General features: G+C 33.8%; 2 protein-coding genes across 2 annotated transcripts in view; one reads left to right on the top strand and one right to left on the bottom strand.

The window, feature by feature from the left end:
* Positions 1 to 264: 264 nt before the first annotated feature.
* On the bottom strand, positions 265 to 11,172 carry REPTOR-BP (REPTOR-binding partner). Its single transcript, XM_013316310.1, has 4 exons — positions 10,998 to 11,172; positions 4,600 to 4,738; positions 1,473 to 1,594; positions 265 to 1,165 (listed from the first exon to the last, which is right to left on the bottom strand). The coding sequence occupies exons 1-4, from the start codon at positions 11,046 to 11,048 to the stop codon at positions 1,058 to 1,060; spliced, it is 420 nt and encodes a 139-aa protein (XP_013171764.1). The 5' UTR covers positions 11,049 to 11,172; the 3' UTR covers positions 265 to 1,057.
* A 322-nt stretch (positions 11,173 to 11,494) lies between these two features.
* Stim (stromal interaction molecule) overlaps positions 11,495 to 17,123 on the top strand; it is a 29,854-nt gene continuing 24,225 nt past the window's right edge. The window contains exon 1 of the mRNA XM_013316208.1: positions 11,495 to 11,846. Within this exon, the coding sequence (XP_013171662.1) occupies positions 11,675 to 11,846 (172 nt within the window). The 5' untranslated portion in view covers positions 11,495 to 11,674. The remainder of the gene's footprint in view (positions 11,847 to 17,123) is intronic.

Genomic DNA, 17,123 nt, shown 5'->3' with positions numbered 1-17,123 from the left:
TCGAATTATTCAAATTAAATACATATATTGAATTTAAGTTTCATTATTAATATATACAAATATTATATATAGTTATTGAATAATATATAATGTAATGTCGCAACTTTCAAACCTCCCGTGATTGAAAAAAAATAATTAAGATACAATGTCATATGTTTTATATATAAACAGACAAACAGTAATTAAATGCAAAGTAAACTACGACTTACATAAAATAACGATCTATTTTTTAATTTTAAATCAAGCAAAATCTATTTACGTAAATTATAACCATTAGTTTCTATTACCGAAATACTTGAAAAAAAAAAACATATTATCTCTGTTATTTTTTTTTATTAGAAAAGAGGGATAATATGTTTTTGTATATGTTTTTCGTCAATGGAAACTCAGGGTAAATAAGCGGTGTCTAAGAAACTATGTTTTATCACTCCCTTGACGAGTAAGCCATCTTAGATGACTATATATTATAGCATAAAAGAAATTCTATTTAAATCTGTAGATGCGATCTAATATTTAAAAAAAAAAGTATCCTAAAGTTCTTATTTTTAACATTTAGATGCATAAAACACTTATCTTAGGTCTACGATAACAAAAAAATTGAAGTCACCTCTAAGGTTAAAAACAAAAAAAAACTTTGGGATGAATTAGGAATTATAAATTTTAAACGAAATTACTAAATGTGAATTGAATTAACCATTTTAAAAAAATTGGATTCATTGGCGGCAAAATCACAATTTCGACAGATAGATAAAAAAAATACACTTAACTACGGCTAACATAACAGCTACTTAGTAATTATAACAAAAAAAATATTGCAATTGAAAAAAAAATAAAACAAAAAAAAACGGTAAAAATTTGAATTTCTAATAAATTTTTAAAAATCGAACTTCAAACTAAAGAATTTAAACTACCAAAACAGATTAAAGATAAACTTAAAAGGTAACAAAAAAAAATGAAATCCATCTTCAATCTTCCTCGTACCAATCCAAGAAATTCTTTATAACCCTGCTAATATTTAGATGTTTATCACCGCTTAACCCTTTACCTGCCGCCGCATCTAGAACTGTTTGACATCCTCCTGCTTCACCACGCCCAGCTCTTGGATAACTGCCTCGAGCCCCTCCGGCATACGCCCCTGATCTAGCTCGAGGTTCCATTTGTAGTACTGAAATTGTAAAATATTTTATTATTAATTACAATAACTACTACTAATCAAATCACAGCTACGCATCGTCATCGCCGCGGCGTACACTCGACGTCGCCTCGACGTATCTTTATCCCACTCAACGGGTGACCAAAGAATGTACGAATCACCGAACTAAAGTCTGGAAAAATTCTAACGTAACTGACTTCCTTTTAGAAGCAACATCAGAAGAACTTCAGATGCGTAGCCGGCCTTAAATGAAGGAGGACGCCCTAAATAACCTAAGTCGAAGATTATTCCAACGCGACTTCTAGAAATAAATAATTACCTTATCGAGTTCCTTCCTGAGCGAGATGACAGCTCTCTCCCTGTCCGCCACCAGCTCCTCCAGATACTGGTACCGCAGCTTCTTGCGGGCGCGGCACTCGCGCGCTGATTGTCTGCTGCGCTCTGAAGGTTAACAACAAAAATCTATTTATTATAATTTCAAATATCTGGCCAGCCCTAAACATCGCGCAAGTCGCTGCGCAGAACACAATTTTATGTGTAGCGGTGCGCACAGGATTGGATTGGTGGCCGAACTGCGCAGTACGCTGTGACCTTGAAGCGCAAAAAAGGTTGACATGGCTTTTATAGCTAATAAATCATAATCAGTCAGTGCAAAACATGGCCTTTAACATTTTAAAACAATATAAGAATCGAAGAGTCTAGTAATTTATTCGAAGTCCATCATATCATTCATTAAGTTCCATTCCTAGATCCGATCTCTGTTCAGATTGAGAGTCTTGTAGATTTGTCCAAACACAAAACGCAGTTCTCTATAAAATGTCAATAATCAAATCGCCTTGTATTAAACCAAGTTTAAAAAAAAATAACTTTTTAAAAGATCGCATAAAAATAGCACAATTGCTACCTCCCCACACCTGGCAACCCACCTTACGACTACAACCCCCCCCCCTTCTCCACCCTCGTCTCCTCCCACCAAATCCCCCTTCTCGCCTACCCCCCACCCACTGCCCTTCCCTTGATGTACCATAACTGCGTTGTTATAACAAAGACTCATGAAACGTATCAGATTTTTTTTATTAAACGTAGACAAGTACTATTTTTATTAAATGAATCGCAATAAGAAATATTTAATATTTTTCCAAAGTAAATGTTACAGAAAAGAAAAGAAAAAAGGGAAAGAAAAGGAGAGGAGAGGAAACGATGATAAGGGGATTGACTGAAGTCAACAACTAAGACGACATTTCCTCGTATTCAACTTCGAAGATAGTGATATTAAATTTATAATTAAGTTTAAGATATAGCCAATCGCAATACAGGACTATATCGCGCAAAAGCCCACAGTTCTATAAATAGCTTGACCTATCCTCAAACCTCTGTACCAGTATCGATCGATATTATTGCGCCTGCGTGCTAGCTACCTACGCCGCAAACTGCGCAGGTAGGAACAAAGACGTAGGCACACCTTTTTATTCTGATGAAAATTACATGAATTACAATGACATTATAATATATGAAAAATATATCAATGTTAAAATTATGTGTAAATACAAATAAAATGAAAAAAAAAATAAGAAAAACTACATTATATTAATGGTAAAAATCCGATATTTAAAACATTTTTTTTAATACGCCTCAAAATAATATGTTAAAAACTTACCTCTCCTTTGTTCCATCCCACCTTGCATGCATTTTGTCACAAAATTATTGAGAAATCCAAAAAAATAATAATCACAAAATCAATTTAATCAGTAAAAATAATAAACTAAAGGAGGAAACTAAATCTATTGAATGTTAATTTTTAATCCGGGGCTTGCATTGTTAAATTTGGAGTTGGTTGAATTTGAATCAAAGAAACGACCATCTTGTATGACGGACCAACTAAAACTGATGGGGCATTATGGATTCCGTCAGTTCAAGGTAAAGTCGCGCATGCGTAGTTACTTCAGGGACGTGCGCACTATCCTGTCGATATGTCGCAGTTAAATTCTAGAAAAAGACGTAATACAAAACGACAAGCTGTATCATGATTGGCCTTTATTACGTTCAATTTAGGGGGTTAGATTTGACCAAAAAACCTAGTATGCTAGAATCTTTCATTTCTTAAGTTCCATAAAAATTAAAAAAAGCAGTTGCAATAATTAAAGGTACTACAAAAGTACAATCAGCTTCATTGGCGGTGTACCAGTTACATAAAAATTGTCCTGCACTTCAAAAAGCCCTATACTAAGCTGGTATTACAGCTAACTCTTCTAATATTGTCTATTTTTCAAAAGCCGTAGTGATTGTACAACATAAGGTAAGCTGTTCGCTCGTTTACCATACAAAAGATTGAAAGATTACATAATCTATACTAAATATAGTTCAACAAAAGGAATCTTATCGATTGCAAACCATCGCACGGCCCTGTATCCCCGCGCATGCTCAATACCCTCGAAGTAATGCATTCTAGAACGTTCCATCATCGAACCGTCGAGATGCGAAACAAGGACACTTTATTAAGCATGCGCATTAATCTCACCTGCATACGCAATAGCCCCCATACATATAGATTGTATGTATGAAGATACAAAGACACAGAACAAAGGATTTCGAATAAATCAGTTACAGATTGGACAATTAAAATTATTCTCCTTCAAAGGTTTATAAAGCAAACGCCATTTGAAAAGCCGTTAACTAGACTTTCCAACCATAGGTCACAACTCGTCATCTACAGTTTGATTTGTATTGTTGCGATGCTTGATACAACGCAATATGTTAAACTAGCTGTCGACCGCGAATCCGTCCGCGGGGAATTAAAAGCAAACTTAATGAATAGCCTGTGTATTGTTCCAGATTATGTTTTTCATCTATGCCAAGTTTCAGCGAGATCCATTGAGCCGTTCCGGAAATATCAAACAAACATCTATCTATCCATCTAAACATTCGCTTTTATAATATTAGTAAGAAGTATGAGGTAAGATGTCTTTGATACATAGTTAGAAAATTATTTAAAGTTTTGCGAATTCTTGAAAATAATCATTATTTATATATTAAAATGAAATATAGAGCAAAGCAGATATCATCGTCGTAAACACAATATAAAATATATTTTTATCACTTTCTTGTAAACATTGATAATATGTTCTTGTTTATATAAAAATTGTCATATTAATAGTTTATCGGTTTGAGTACCAGTAATATACGCTGACTTTGGGTTCGATTACGCCTCGAAACGCCTTTTATTTTTTATGTCTTGTGAATATAAAACACATAGAAAACAAGAAATACACCGATGTGCAAAACCATCAATAATCATTATCTATGTTACTCTGTTCTATTTCTAGACAATCAAGTACAAAGTTCCTATACGATACTTAATAATTTGTTGGGATAAAAATAATAAAAGCGGAAACTTTCCATAGGACTCTCAAAAGAAGGGGGTAATAACCCTCTAATTATGCACTCACCCAGTTTAGCCTTCATGTCCTGTTTGTCGAGTTGTGCTTTTCTGCCAGGTCTTCGGCCGCGCTTGCCCCCTTCGCGTCGCTCCCCGCCTTCCGCCCCTGATGCCCCCGTCGAACCGTACACCCCGCCGCCGAGGGTTTCCTGTCAAGCAAAAATGAACCTTAATACTCAGGACATATAGACGGAATATAAAGTAGGTCCCGTATCAATAATGCATGTCGGCCTGCAAACTAATGCGTTCGCTTCAGGTCGATCCAGCCGGGCTGCATTGATTTAAATGTAATCTAGGCCCCCGTTCCAGGAATATGTAAGTATGGAAAATAACTTGCAACACAAGAATTATAAGTAGCTGACCGACCGATCTCGCGTCGCTTGTTGTTTTTTTTAAAATTGTGTTTTCGGATAATATGTTATTGTCACATCGAATCGAATCGAATCGATATTATAGATAGCCAGTAAGAGTAGCTTTAACCCTAGGTTCTATTTTCAACGAATGAACCTTATATTTTTGAAATATTGCAACACCTGTACGCTCGAAGGACCATATCTTTTCACCTCCCCCACCTTGTTAAATTAATATCGTATGAGTTATCTGTCGAAAAATTATCGATTTTCCGAATGACAAATTATTTAGCCGCCGAATGATACATACGTTCCGACAATTTGGCAGTTACTATAAACCTTTCGTACCTGCTCGCTATATTTAGATCAATTGGCTAATTGCTTTCGTTATCGTGTCGCTACATGTACTTATACACATTACATCAAATACTACGCAATTACATAAATCCAAAGTGAGTTTTGGTTGGGTTACTACACATTTTACGGCAAATCCTAATATTATCTTTATATATGATATTAGGATGTGTGTATAACAAAATTATTGCTGTATTTTCAATATGCATTCATCAAAAGAAATCAGAAATAATAATAGTTTTCACTACAATCCTCTATGTGAATTGGACTGTTATAAGGACACAAAATGGCGTCAGATGATGATGATGAATGAACAAAATACTTATGACATTAGCGAGGTCTTACGCAATACGGGTTTGAAGTAGAATATTTTAATGTAGCGTTTAGCAGTTGACTGGCACGAGAAGGTACCACAATACGCAACAGTGATGGTCCCAAGAGACGAAGTACCTCAAGACTCTCGTTGGGTCATTGCGCAAGCGATGGAAGTACAAGAATGTTTACTTAGGAATTCATGCAAACAAAAGCTGTGTATAAAACTTGATTTTGCAAGTTATTCTGTTTGTGTCATGTGACATTGTTTCTTTAACGATCGAGACACTCACTGCGTCTTTCGCACAATCAATCACGATTTATGCCCCTATAAACTGCACAGAGGACATATCGGCATCAACAAGCCAAGGTTCATTGACCTCGACGCCCTATATGGCTGATAATTCAGTTATATTGGTACTGCGGGCTAATCGTGTAGGTAAAAACAATATCCTGTAGTCAAATATCGCTACAGTATCACAACAGTAACGACTGTCTGATGGGGCCATATCTTTTGGGTATGGCAGTCACGTTTAGGATGATGAAGACTTCTATACCTTATGGTCGCCCAATTAGGTCTAAATATGATGCTGTGCAATTTGCCGAAGTCCTAGAAGGTTTTCTAACCTTTGTAGTGTAGATTTATTATACTTTTTATTTTTGGCCTATAAGAAATCCCATCTTACTTCATTCTAATTTTCGTTGCCTTACAAATCTTTTCTTTTGCGGGCACCTAGTCGTCGAAGACTTATTGGCTTTTGCATTACGTCATGTGAATTTCTTGCTAATTTTCTACCTTCTTCCATAAAAAGTATTTTTCTAGATAAACGTAGGTATCACATGTAAGAACAGTGTGAAAGTTGACCCAACACGGATCGCATGAATGCCGAATGCGTATAAACAACTGCGTAGGCGATAGCTATACGTCGTTCTGCATGAGTTGCAACAGATTTTAAGGTCACTTTGCCCTCTGTTTTTAAACCAATTAAATGTTCGTTCTTATATTTAAATAAGTTTTAAGAGGAATAAAAAAATATTTGTAATATAAAGTTGTTTGGCGAGAAGTATCCCACGTATATAAAAAGTATCATCATATCGTCGGCTTTAGAAAGTACGTTTGTATTACGCACATACGAGGTTACTACGTTGATCGAGGATTAACAGACTATTAAAATAAGTACATTTTATTTTGAAATTACCATAGATTCGCTGCACAATTGCAAATGTGAAAGATGTAAACGCAAGCTTCTTGAAGTATTGTTTGTATTAAGTATCTGATGGTTACAAGAAACGATGTAGAATTTCTTATTGCACAATTGTCGGCAAATCAACACAAAATTCCAATAAGATTAAGAACTTATATAAACCTTTTTGTAATTTCTATTAATGATCTTTTACTAAACTGTCAAAATATATCGCTAGACTAAATGGATTCAATGATACCACAAGGAGATAAAAAATTGACGATAAATAAATACGCCGATAAGAAAATATCAACACAAATCGCAAACTTGTAATCATAACATTATTATGCTCACATTCCTCGTATGAAAAAGATATTTGTGCATTAGTAACAACAGAAAACACTGCAACAATGTAACTGCGCTATTGCAAGACAAAACAAAATACGCAATTGTTTCTCAGTTAGCAACAAATGACCGGTGATACGAACTCACCGAACTGCGCGGCAATGATGCTCATTTTATGCGGCGTAGTAACTGTCATATCATAACCTTAAAATAAAAGTCGACTGCAAACATATTTAGCTCTAAAAACACGCTTTTTACTCATACCGGTGTTATTGATTCACTATTACTGGACACATTTAACACATCTTTTTCAACATAAAAGTTAATTTTACTTACGATTTGACAGGATTATCACGGTATGTCCGCTTTAGCGACTGCCTCAACACAAACTGACAGACGGCGAGCGCGCTCCCGCTCTACCGCGCTGCAAGCGACCGGGCGACTTGGCTTTTTTTTTAGAAAATAAATAAAACTTTTTCGAGACTCAATGTCGTAGGGATACAAAATGTATTATTCTTCGCACGGCCACACGTATCTTACACTACAAAAACCACAGTACGCGGTGCGTGTCGCAACAACTTATTGTACTCCTCCCCACCTTGGATAAGTGACCTTATCGTTTGGCTGCACTCAGTAACTGAATGCAGTTTATACCTACGGATATTTTATTGAATTACGTAGGTACGTCGCAGATGAATAGCTAATCGAAGAGTTTAGGTAAAAGTTTCTAATGTAAAAATATTATTTAACGATAATACGTATAGTAGATACACCTTATAAGGGGTAATACTAATGACTCAATCGAGCTTTTTGAAGCACACTTCTTTGTTGTGTTTCGTATTGTTTTAGATAATTAGTAAATAATTCTTCGCTTTTCACTTTACCATCCACATGGAAAAAAAACAGTGCTATCATGAAAATTTAGTCATCACTTCCCCGTCCTTATATCTTTCTACGGGGACAGCACAAAGAAAAATTGTCGCTCAAATCAAACTAACGTCAATACAGTTGCGATTAAAAAATTTATAGGTTCACCAGACTTTGGCTAAACTTACATTAATACAGTGGTGTTTTAATGAGGTCACAAGCAAGCAAAGAAGATAGAGAGGTACGGCAACAGTGAATAGAGAGTGGAACACGTTCGAAGGCGTGGAAAATTCTGGAAAGATTCATAAATAAAATATACGTGGCTGAATATCGTCACGTAGTTTACTGTTGCACCTAACTGCGCAAGAACTGTCCTAGGTCGGAAATTTACGACGTAAAAGCGTACCCAAGGTTATACGACTCATGCAATTCTCCCATCGTCTTAAGTGCATAATATTAATTAATTAAAAAACCGACAGAGTGTAGATACGCTTGATGAATCCGGGGAAAATACAGATTACATCTACTATTCAAAACCAGGTCAGTCATTTACTCTAACAAGAATTCTCCTAATGGAAAGTACAGTCGCATTCGTTCGCGCTATTGCAGTTACAGAAAAATTGCCCCGCACCTCGCAAAAAACAAACTACTGTTTGGTAAGAAATAAATGATAATTAGAGTGCAATTGATGTTTTAATCAAATAAAAACAATCCTATCTATTGTATAGTGTTGAATGTAAGTTTCCGTTTCAAAGCGTTGTGGCTAGTAGTTCAAACGATTGTCGCATAAAGGTGGAATACCGACAAAGAACGGGACTGTAATTTACATACATGTACGTACATACTTACTGCCTTTAACCTGACCGAAAAAATAATAATAGAACAGACCATTCCTCAATACAAGCCTTATATGTAAGAAAAACAATTCAGAATAATAAAACTGCATAGCAGAAACGTGTTTTTTTTTCAGTCATTTTATAAACTACGCCGCAGCTTTAAATTGAATTAATTCAAGGACTTTCTGTTAAACGTGTGACGTCAAAAAAATTGTTTGCATTCAACAAAACTTATTTCAAGCATGTTAATAACGGCCACCGCGGAGCACGGCTAGTTTAAAAACAACCCGCCTTATACTAAAATTGTTAGCGTTTTATATTTATCATCAAATTAAATAATTATTTTTCTAAAAAATATTATATGGCCTAATTTACTATTAAACATGAAAGAGTTGATTGAACTCCTTTTCTAATGTAAAACAATATACAGATAAGAAAAGCAAAGAGCTTTGTGTTTAGTCTAAATCGCATGTTTACATTTAAAGTAAAACACACCATAATTAAGAGAGCGAAGATCGATTTTCAAATAAATTCGTAATCTGTTTTCGTTCAATTGCCTAGATAAGGCAAAGGTGTGCCTGTGAGTAATCCAATACTACGTTGTAAGGAAGGTCAGATTACAAAAGCATGAACGCAAGTCTTCGTTAAGGGCAGTAATAATTAAAATTGTTGAAAAACCAAAAGGTTCTGTTAGATATTTTAGATTAGCCATTGTGGTTCGTCTTTTTTAAAGTATATGTAATTTTCTCAACGATTTTATCTTCACAAATTTACAAAAAATACATGCAAACCGCAATCAGACACTTTTTTCGTATGAAGATTATTGGTACTCTCTGAATTATAACGGGATGATCTTTGAGTTATTATAAATATCATTTGGTTGAATTCAGTCAGTTTCTCTAAATCTTACTGATATTAAAAATGCGAATGATGTTACAAGGTATGTCCAGAACAGCTACATGGATCTTGATGAAATTTGGTATAATGTAAACCATAGCAAATGAACTGTGCGACAATTTTAAGTGATACCAACACCAAAAGATACTCTTAGCATTTGAATTGTTGATATTTTAGTGGTCTTATCTCACACTAATGGTTATTTCCAAAATTATAAACGAAATGAAAATAAATTGTCAACATGCGCAATTAAAATAATAATTTTATAGCGCCATCTATATCCAAACAATGATAACAAAAATCAACACACTCAAAGAGCAAAAATAATAATCCAAATTACTGTAGATGGCTCTGTTGTTCAATTTGTAACTTGTATTACCTCAATATCTTTCTATTAAATAACATGACATAATTGAAGCAACAGCAATCATATGTTATAATTCAAATTAAAATATCACAAAGTTTATTAAAATAATACAGATTACTAGATACTCACACCTAAGGTCTAAAACAATGTATCCATGCTACTTTAGTTAAACTCACATACAGTTTTTTCAAATAAAAAGTTGTACCTATAGTGAAATATTAATAACTAATCAACCACTAACTAACCTCTGTACTCTCAATATGAGTAGAGACCTCATAAGTTCACAAGATTATGTAGGAATAAATCTATTATTACTGTAATTTATTTTATATAATTTATTTTTTGATGCTAGCTCAAGTCATAAATATTTAAAAAATGATACTTAACACATTTCTGCAAATGTGTTAATCATTTAATAGCAGATCATTGTATAATTATGCTTATAAATTTAACCTGATATCAAAATTAATCTTTTTATCATCATAAATTATTATACATATACATTCATAGTAGTAAAATAAGTATATCACCATGTGTTGACACAAAATGATTGTTCTTTTTAAACTATTGTTCCTAATACGCCTATGATACATTTTTGCGTCATTTTAGCATTATTTAATATTCCATTAAATATAAATGTCACCAAACGGCCATGATGAAAGTCTTCATATTGTTGTGCAATACAAACGAAGCGCGAATATTACTATCAATGAGGAAATTGTTACGATTTTTATAAATAGACAAGGAAGTGATTTTTGATATCTTTTTTCTTCGCTTGATAAGATTAACCTATATAGGACTTAATAAAGGATATGTTTTTACGTGTAAAGCACATCGTGGATATAAAAACAATTGTAATCGACAATTTATAAACAAACAACAAAGAAGATACTTACGTTTTGAGATTCCTCTTCCAGAACAGCCATAGTCTCGAAATCGATGTTCATTTTGTGCTTATTACCTGCCACTTCAAAGCCTTAACAATCTGATTCAGTTTAATAACAATTTAGTAATAAAACAGCAAACTTATATCAAAGTGAACTCTTTACCAAGGTATTGTTTACAAACTAGCAAGGTCATTTGACATATTTTGGTAACATACCATAGTAATACCATTTCATCATAAGACGAGACGTCACAAAATTATCGATTAATTTTCAACCATCGTTTTTAGCATTGCAACACATTTCTATTTGTGGAAAAAAGTTTTGTTTATTTTATATTTATCCTGGAATTATTGTTTAATAATTTATTTAATTTTGGATAGTTGTATTTCAGTTTTGATTTTTCTCTTCTGTTACTGACAAAGAAAACGAATGCCATATAATCTATATTTTTTCAATGTTGCTATTCTAAATGAAAAAGTCCCACGTCAAAATTATTTCAGTTTTTTTCTTTTACAAACGTCTAATGTCTGCGGTCTTACGTTTTCTTCGTGTATTATGTGGCCCTAGAAACTGAAAAATCCTTTACAAAGTGTAGAATATTAGAATAGAATGTCCATAGAGTGCAGTGTAGGACGAGTGCTTCAAAATTATTTTGTGTAATTGTTTTATTAGTGTAACAGATCAAGATGCGTATCGGTTTTGTGTTATATTGGTGCGTACTTGCATTTCATCTGTGTAAAGGTGATGATACGGAGAAGACAGAGTCCAGAGAAAATGGTCGAAGAACACAATGGGGTCCCGGTAGCCGCAGCAGCTCTTTTGTAAGCGATCCAGCGGTTTCGGCATCCAACGAACTGAGTAAGTTCAATAACAATTGTGTTATTCCACTACCAACACCTGTTTATGTCCTTCAATCATCTGTTGTTACATATTTTTTTAGAATAATTTCTTATTTGATCATGTGACATTTATTATTTCTTCTTTTTGTGGGCTAAGGTTATGTGTGTGACCTTTAAAACATCTGTTCTCCTTAATTGGATGCAAGGAGTCTGAATCGGTGCATAGGCACAACGTCTACTTGTATTTTTAAATACGATTCATGATATTTATAAAAACCAAACTCTATTTTCGTATTACTTAATAAGAGTTGATTCATCCTTTCTTTTAGTAGAAAAATTATTCTTTGTAGTGTGACAGTTTTTGTCTTAAATTAAGTAAAAACATGCATAATTCAATGTAGTATACAAATAATTCAATTTCTTTTTCTTTTATGGCTCTTTAAACTATAATTATTAGTCAAATTTTATATGAATCTAAGCAACATAGGCAGTTGTTTGAAGGATTTTTCCCGCAGGGAGTTTTAAAGATAAATATCGGCTAAGGTTTTTTCATGAAGTTTTAAATAGACTTAAAACAATGTTTTTTGTAATAGTAAACCAACAAGGTTTGATATTACAAAAAAACATTGGACAACGAAGGAGCCACTGTCAATATGCTGGTTAGTATGAAAAGATTTTTCCATCGCTTTTATTTTTGGAAAAAAGAAATAACATACCATTATGATTTTTACATGTAGCATTGGTTTGCCATAGTTATATTTTGGTATCAGCAATACTTATCAATTGCTGTTGCCATGTCACCTATCTGTGGGCAATAAAAAAAAAAAACCACAAATTCCAGATTCTAAACAGCATCACTTATTAATATTTCTCTTAATACATTTCTTGTTTAATTGCTTTTGAAAAACATTTCAACATTTTAAAGTACCTCTATTAGATATGACTTTATTTAGCCAACTGCATTAAGTTAGTGTGGACACTTTGGCGTATACATTGAGAACAATACTGCAAAATGATAGATCATTCTACAAAATTCTTGACTATTCTAAACAGAAATTTCAATTCAATTCATAAAACAAAGAGCAAATACTCATAAAAGTTATATTTATTTATTCTCCAAACAATCACATTACATAAGAAAGTCTTTTGTATAGGGATAAATGTCTATGCCTCCCAGTGTTCCTCACCACTCTGTTTTTTTACATAATACTAGCGGACCTGACATGTTATCCTGTATACACGTCTTTACGCTAACGCACGCTAACTGTTGGGACAGACTAAAATTAAAATTCGAATATTATTTAAAATTTGACAATGCGATGGTAGCGCCGTCTGTCGGATCCAATGTAAAATGTTCCAAAATCAACAACTACTAATAAATTAAAAATTAATTAAAAAACATTGTCCAGCGAACAAAATTGTGAATCTAAACCATTCCCAGATCCCCTTGAACACACACAAAAATTTTCATCAAAATCGGTCCAGTCATTTGAGAGAAGTTCAGTGACATACACACTCACAGAAGAATTATATATATAAAGATAAGCCACTACCATGATTGCTATTTATATGAACAATGTTCCTACGTAATATTTCCCCTGGTGCAGCTATGTGATTTCATACAAATAGCAGTCGCAGATATTAAAAGTTGCAGGGCTATTCGCACTATTGGATATGGGTCTTAAGATCCATGCATACTTGATTTGTTCAGATTGTCTATTTCAGAGTGAACCTTTACATATAAATGTGTCATTATTCTCATGAAATTAACATTATGAAGTCAGATGTGCCAACAAATAATTTTGACTGATTATAGCCACATTCCATATCGTAAGGATCAATCTCGTATGTTCTTTATACACACTTTTTTGCCACTTCTTGTGCTCATCCTTGATTAAAATCCCCATCCCATCCTTTCCTTTAAGCAAATGGTGGAAGGGGAAGAGGACTTAAATTAGGCATCCAGTCATAAGATTAAACGCAAAATGGCTTCCACTTCATGTCTGCCTTCTTTGTAGTATTTTGTATTCACAGTGTGTATACCTTGGTTGACGAAATACATAGTATTTCGTCCAAAAACAGTATACATCAAATAGTTTAGTACGGAGATGAGAAATTACGCCACAATCAGACAAGTGTGGCAGACATGGTATGAGTCAGAGGCGATACTACTCGCTGTCAATGACAGGCGAACCGGGATCGCTTCACATACTGACTATTTTAGTACACAAGGTGTGAGGCAATCACATGTGCCGGTAACTATTGAATGTTGTGCAATTGTTTTATTGATAATTAGCTGTTGCCCGCGATTTAAACGCGTAAATTAAAAAAAAATATTTATTAGCAGATCAATCTCTGATCTCTAACAAATATCTCAGCGTTCCCGTATGTTTTAGAATTTACGATAGCTTGGCGTGTGAGGAAGTATTATGGCTTTTGTCGGTTATTTCATTTCAAAAAAGTATAGAATTCATCTATGTGTGATAATGATCTCTCTGGTATATCTTTATGGTGCCTGTTAACTGTTATGTATTTTTAATATATAATGTTAAATGTACTAAATGCTTTGTAAATACAACTCGCATAACTAATAGAGATGTACAAACTCGAAATATAAATACGTTATTATATAAGGAACAGTCGGACTCATATCTCTATTTCAATTCAATTATGTTTCCAACCAATAAAGCGTGACGTTTTTTTTCGAAAATGTAAGTCTATGCTCGTCAAGTTTTACCCGCCAAAGAGGTTTTACGTTTCTAATGACTGACTGGAATATCGTTTGTGTACAAATCTTGGCCTCATCGTTTTGTGTGTTTATTTTTCTTTGAATATTATCGTTGATGACGGCTGGCGCTCGTAATGTGAAAACTGTTTCACATGAAAAATATGTTTTTCGCATTTATGAATTTGTTTATTTATGTTCATTAAATGTGTTTCAGTCTATTTTGAACAGTAATTCATCAGAATCAAAATTATGCAAGATCTACCATTTCGATTTAAGCGGAATCTGCGTGTTCAGTACTCTGGTAAATTGTAAAATTACTAACACTATTTTGTCTTATACAAGAAACGTTCGTCATCGTTTTATACAACGGTAACGGTTTTTTACAGCTAAAGTCTAACCTAAGCGAGAGTTATTGTCCGGTCCCGACAACCACCTCTATAAGCGCGAAACTAGGGTTAGCGAGGAAATCTCTATAAGCGAGAAAGATGTCACGGTTCTTCATACCTTAGGGTCATTAAATAGATTTTAAATTTACAGTAAACAATTTTTAAATGCAATAGTAATAAAATTACACATTATCATGTGGCCTCATATCTTACTTCTTACTCTTACTAATATTATAAATGCGAATGTTTAGATGGATGGATGTTTGTTGAAGGTATCTCCGAAACAGCTCAACGGATTTTGATGAAATTTGACACATGTAGAATATAGTCTGGAAGAACACATAGATTACTTTTTTTTTATTCCGTGCGGACGGAATCGCGGGCGACAGCTATTCTAGGATAACTTTATATGTACGCGATACTTTTAGCTTTACCACAAATTGTAAAAATCTCAACTTTTGTTTGAAGCATACATCCTAATAGATCCTGGTAAACCTTTGTAAGATGAATCATCTGGTATATTCTCAAGGATTGCCTCACAGATGTAGAGGTAGAAGGTTCTCGAACAATTTTCATGGAACCAGTATTGTTGGTCGCTAAGTAGGTCATTGCTTTCTGTGTATGCCACAGCACACGCTTTGTTCATTGTAAGTTCAACGTTTTATTTTATACTTACAAGATTTAATGACAAATGCATGTGATAAGATAAGAATGTTTTGATTGCTCTATAAAATGTTTGTTTATATCGATCACAATGTTATGTATTGATTCAAATGCAGATGCTTATAGGCAACGATAACTTCGCTATTTTGGCGAATTAAGAGGCCACTACAGGAAGTTGAAAAAGATAACATACCACGGAGTTTAATTACTATGACATACATTTTTAAAGAATACAAATTTAGTCAGAAGAGTAATTACTGCGCTATGATTTTGTATGTTGTGCGTAATTTTTAATTTCGTAAATGAAACCACCTCTGTTCTAAGTCACCCTATGATAAAAAGTTCCCTCTAAAAGTGCGCTTTTGAGACCAAAATCCTGGTTTAAAACATATTGTTATATCCGTTTTGTCAAAGATATTGAGAGGGATGACGATATGTTGTATACAGATTTTGATATCAGAAACCAACGGTATGACGACGACAATAATCTATAGATTAAATAAAAAGTTTGACACCTGTTACCTAGCCCTTGTCACATCTTAACGGATAAATCGACATGTACACTTGCTGCCAAATAAGGAAAGTGGGCATACAGACTGCACGTAAACTCGCCTTGGCAAGTGTGCGCGGTGAGGGTCGATTGTTCACAACTCTATATATGTTGCGGTGTTGTTATTAATTGCACTATTATTATATTTTATGCGAACAGGTGGTCGATACTAATAGAGTCGAAATAGGTCTTAAGCGCAAAATCTAGCCATGAGTATCCTATGCAGAAATAACTACAAAAAGAGTGGAAAGTTCACCAATTTAGTGTCTTAAAGTAAAATTACTTAACCACCCAACTGTATAGATAAGTGTATTTTTCGTATAAATTTTAGCCTATCAGTAATCATTGAGGTTACTAGGTTACAGTTTCCGATGTGCTGAACAGAATTGTCTATTGGTAACAGCAATTATAGTTTCCAATATAATAGTATATAGCATATTTAAGGTAAATTAAAAATTATAAAACGCACGGGCGCTTTTTTAACGTCGCATTAAAACTCGTTGTTCGCGGCTCTTGCGCCAAACGCTTTAAAATAACTCTTGTTCTGGTAGTCCGGCTCTAAAAATGCAATATGTGCGATTAAAAAGCATAGCGTTGTAAAAGCGCTGCCATGTGAAGCAATACATAGAAATACATTTGTTCTATTTGTACGTTTTTTTAACGCGCGATAAAAAAAAAGCCCGTACGAATAAGGGTCAAGTAAAGCCAAGGACATTATATATGTATATGTCAGTAAGTCCATATGTTAATGTGTACAAGCTGGCATATGTTGTACGATCAAGGATGTTTGCTTTAAAAATCCAATGAAGACATTTCAAGATCTTATTTGTAAGAACTTGTTAAGGCTATTTGTCAGATGTATTTTATATTTTTCCGTGAGTACACAAAGTCGAAACTTGTATAATAAAACATGTTATGATATCGGTTTTTACAGATGTAACATGTTTTATGTGAATGTTTTGCCTGTGC

The sequence above is a fragment of the Papilio xuthus genome, unplaced genomic scaffold, assembly GCF_000836235.2.
Source record: "Papilio xuthus unplaced genomic scaffold, Pxut_1.1 DF826949.1, whole genome shotgun sequence".
In the NCBI taxonomy this organism is placed as follows: domain Eukaryota; kingdom Metazoa; phylum Arthropoda; class Insecta; order Lepidoptera; family Papilionidae; genus Papilio; species Papilio xuthus.
This window is presented reverse-complemented; position numbering and strand designations above follow the sequence as displayed.

Coding starts and splice junctions, on each gene's coding strand:
- REPTOR-BP (XM_013316310.1), bottom strand. CDS start 11,048: ATGAACATCGATTTCGAGACTATGGCTGTTCTGGAAGAGGAATCTCAA. Junction 4,739..10,997: donor TGGAAGAGGAATCTCAAAAC/GTAAGTATCTTC, acceptor TTTGCTTGACAG/GAAACCCTCGGCGGCGGGGT. Junction 1,595..4,599: donor GGACATGAAGGCTAAACTGG/GTGAGTGCATAA, acceptor GTTAACCTTCAG/AGCGCAGCAGACAATCAGCG.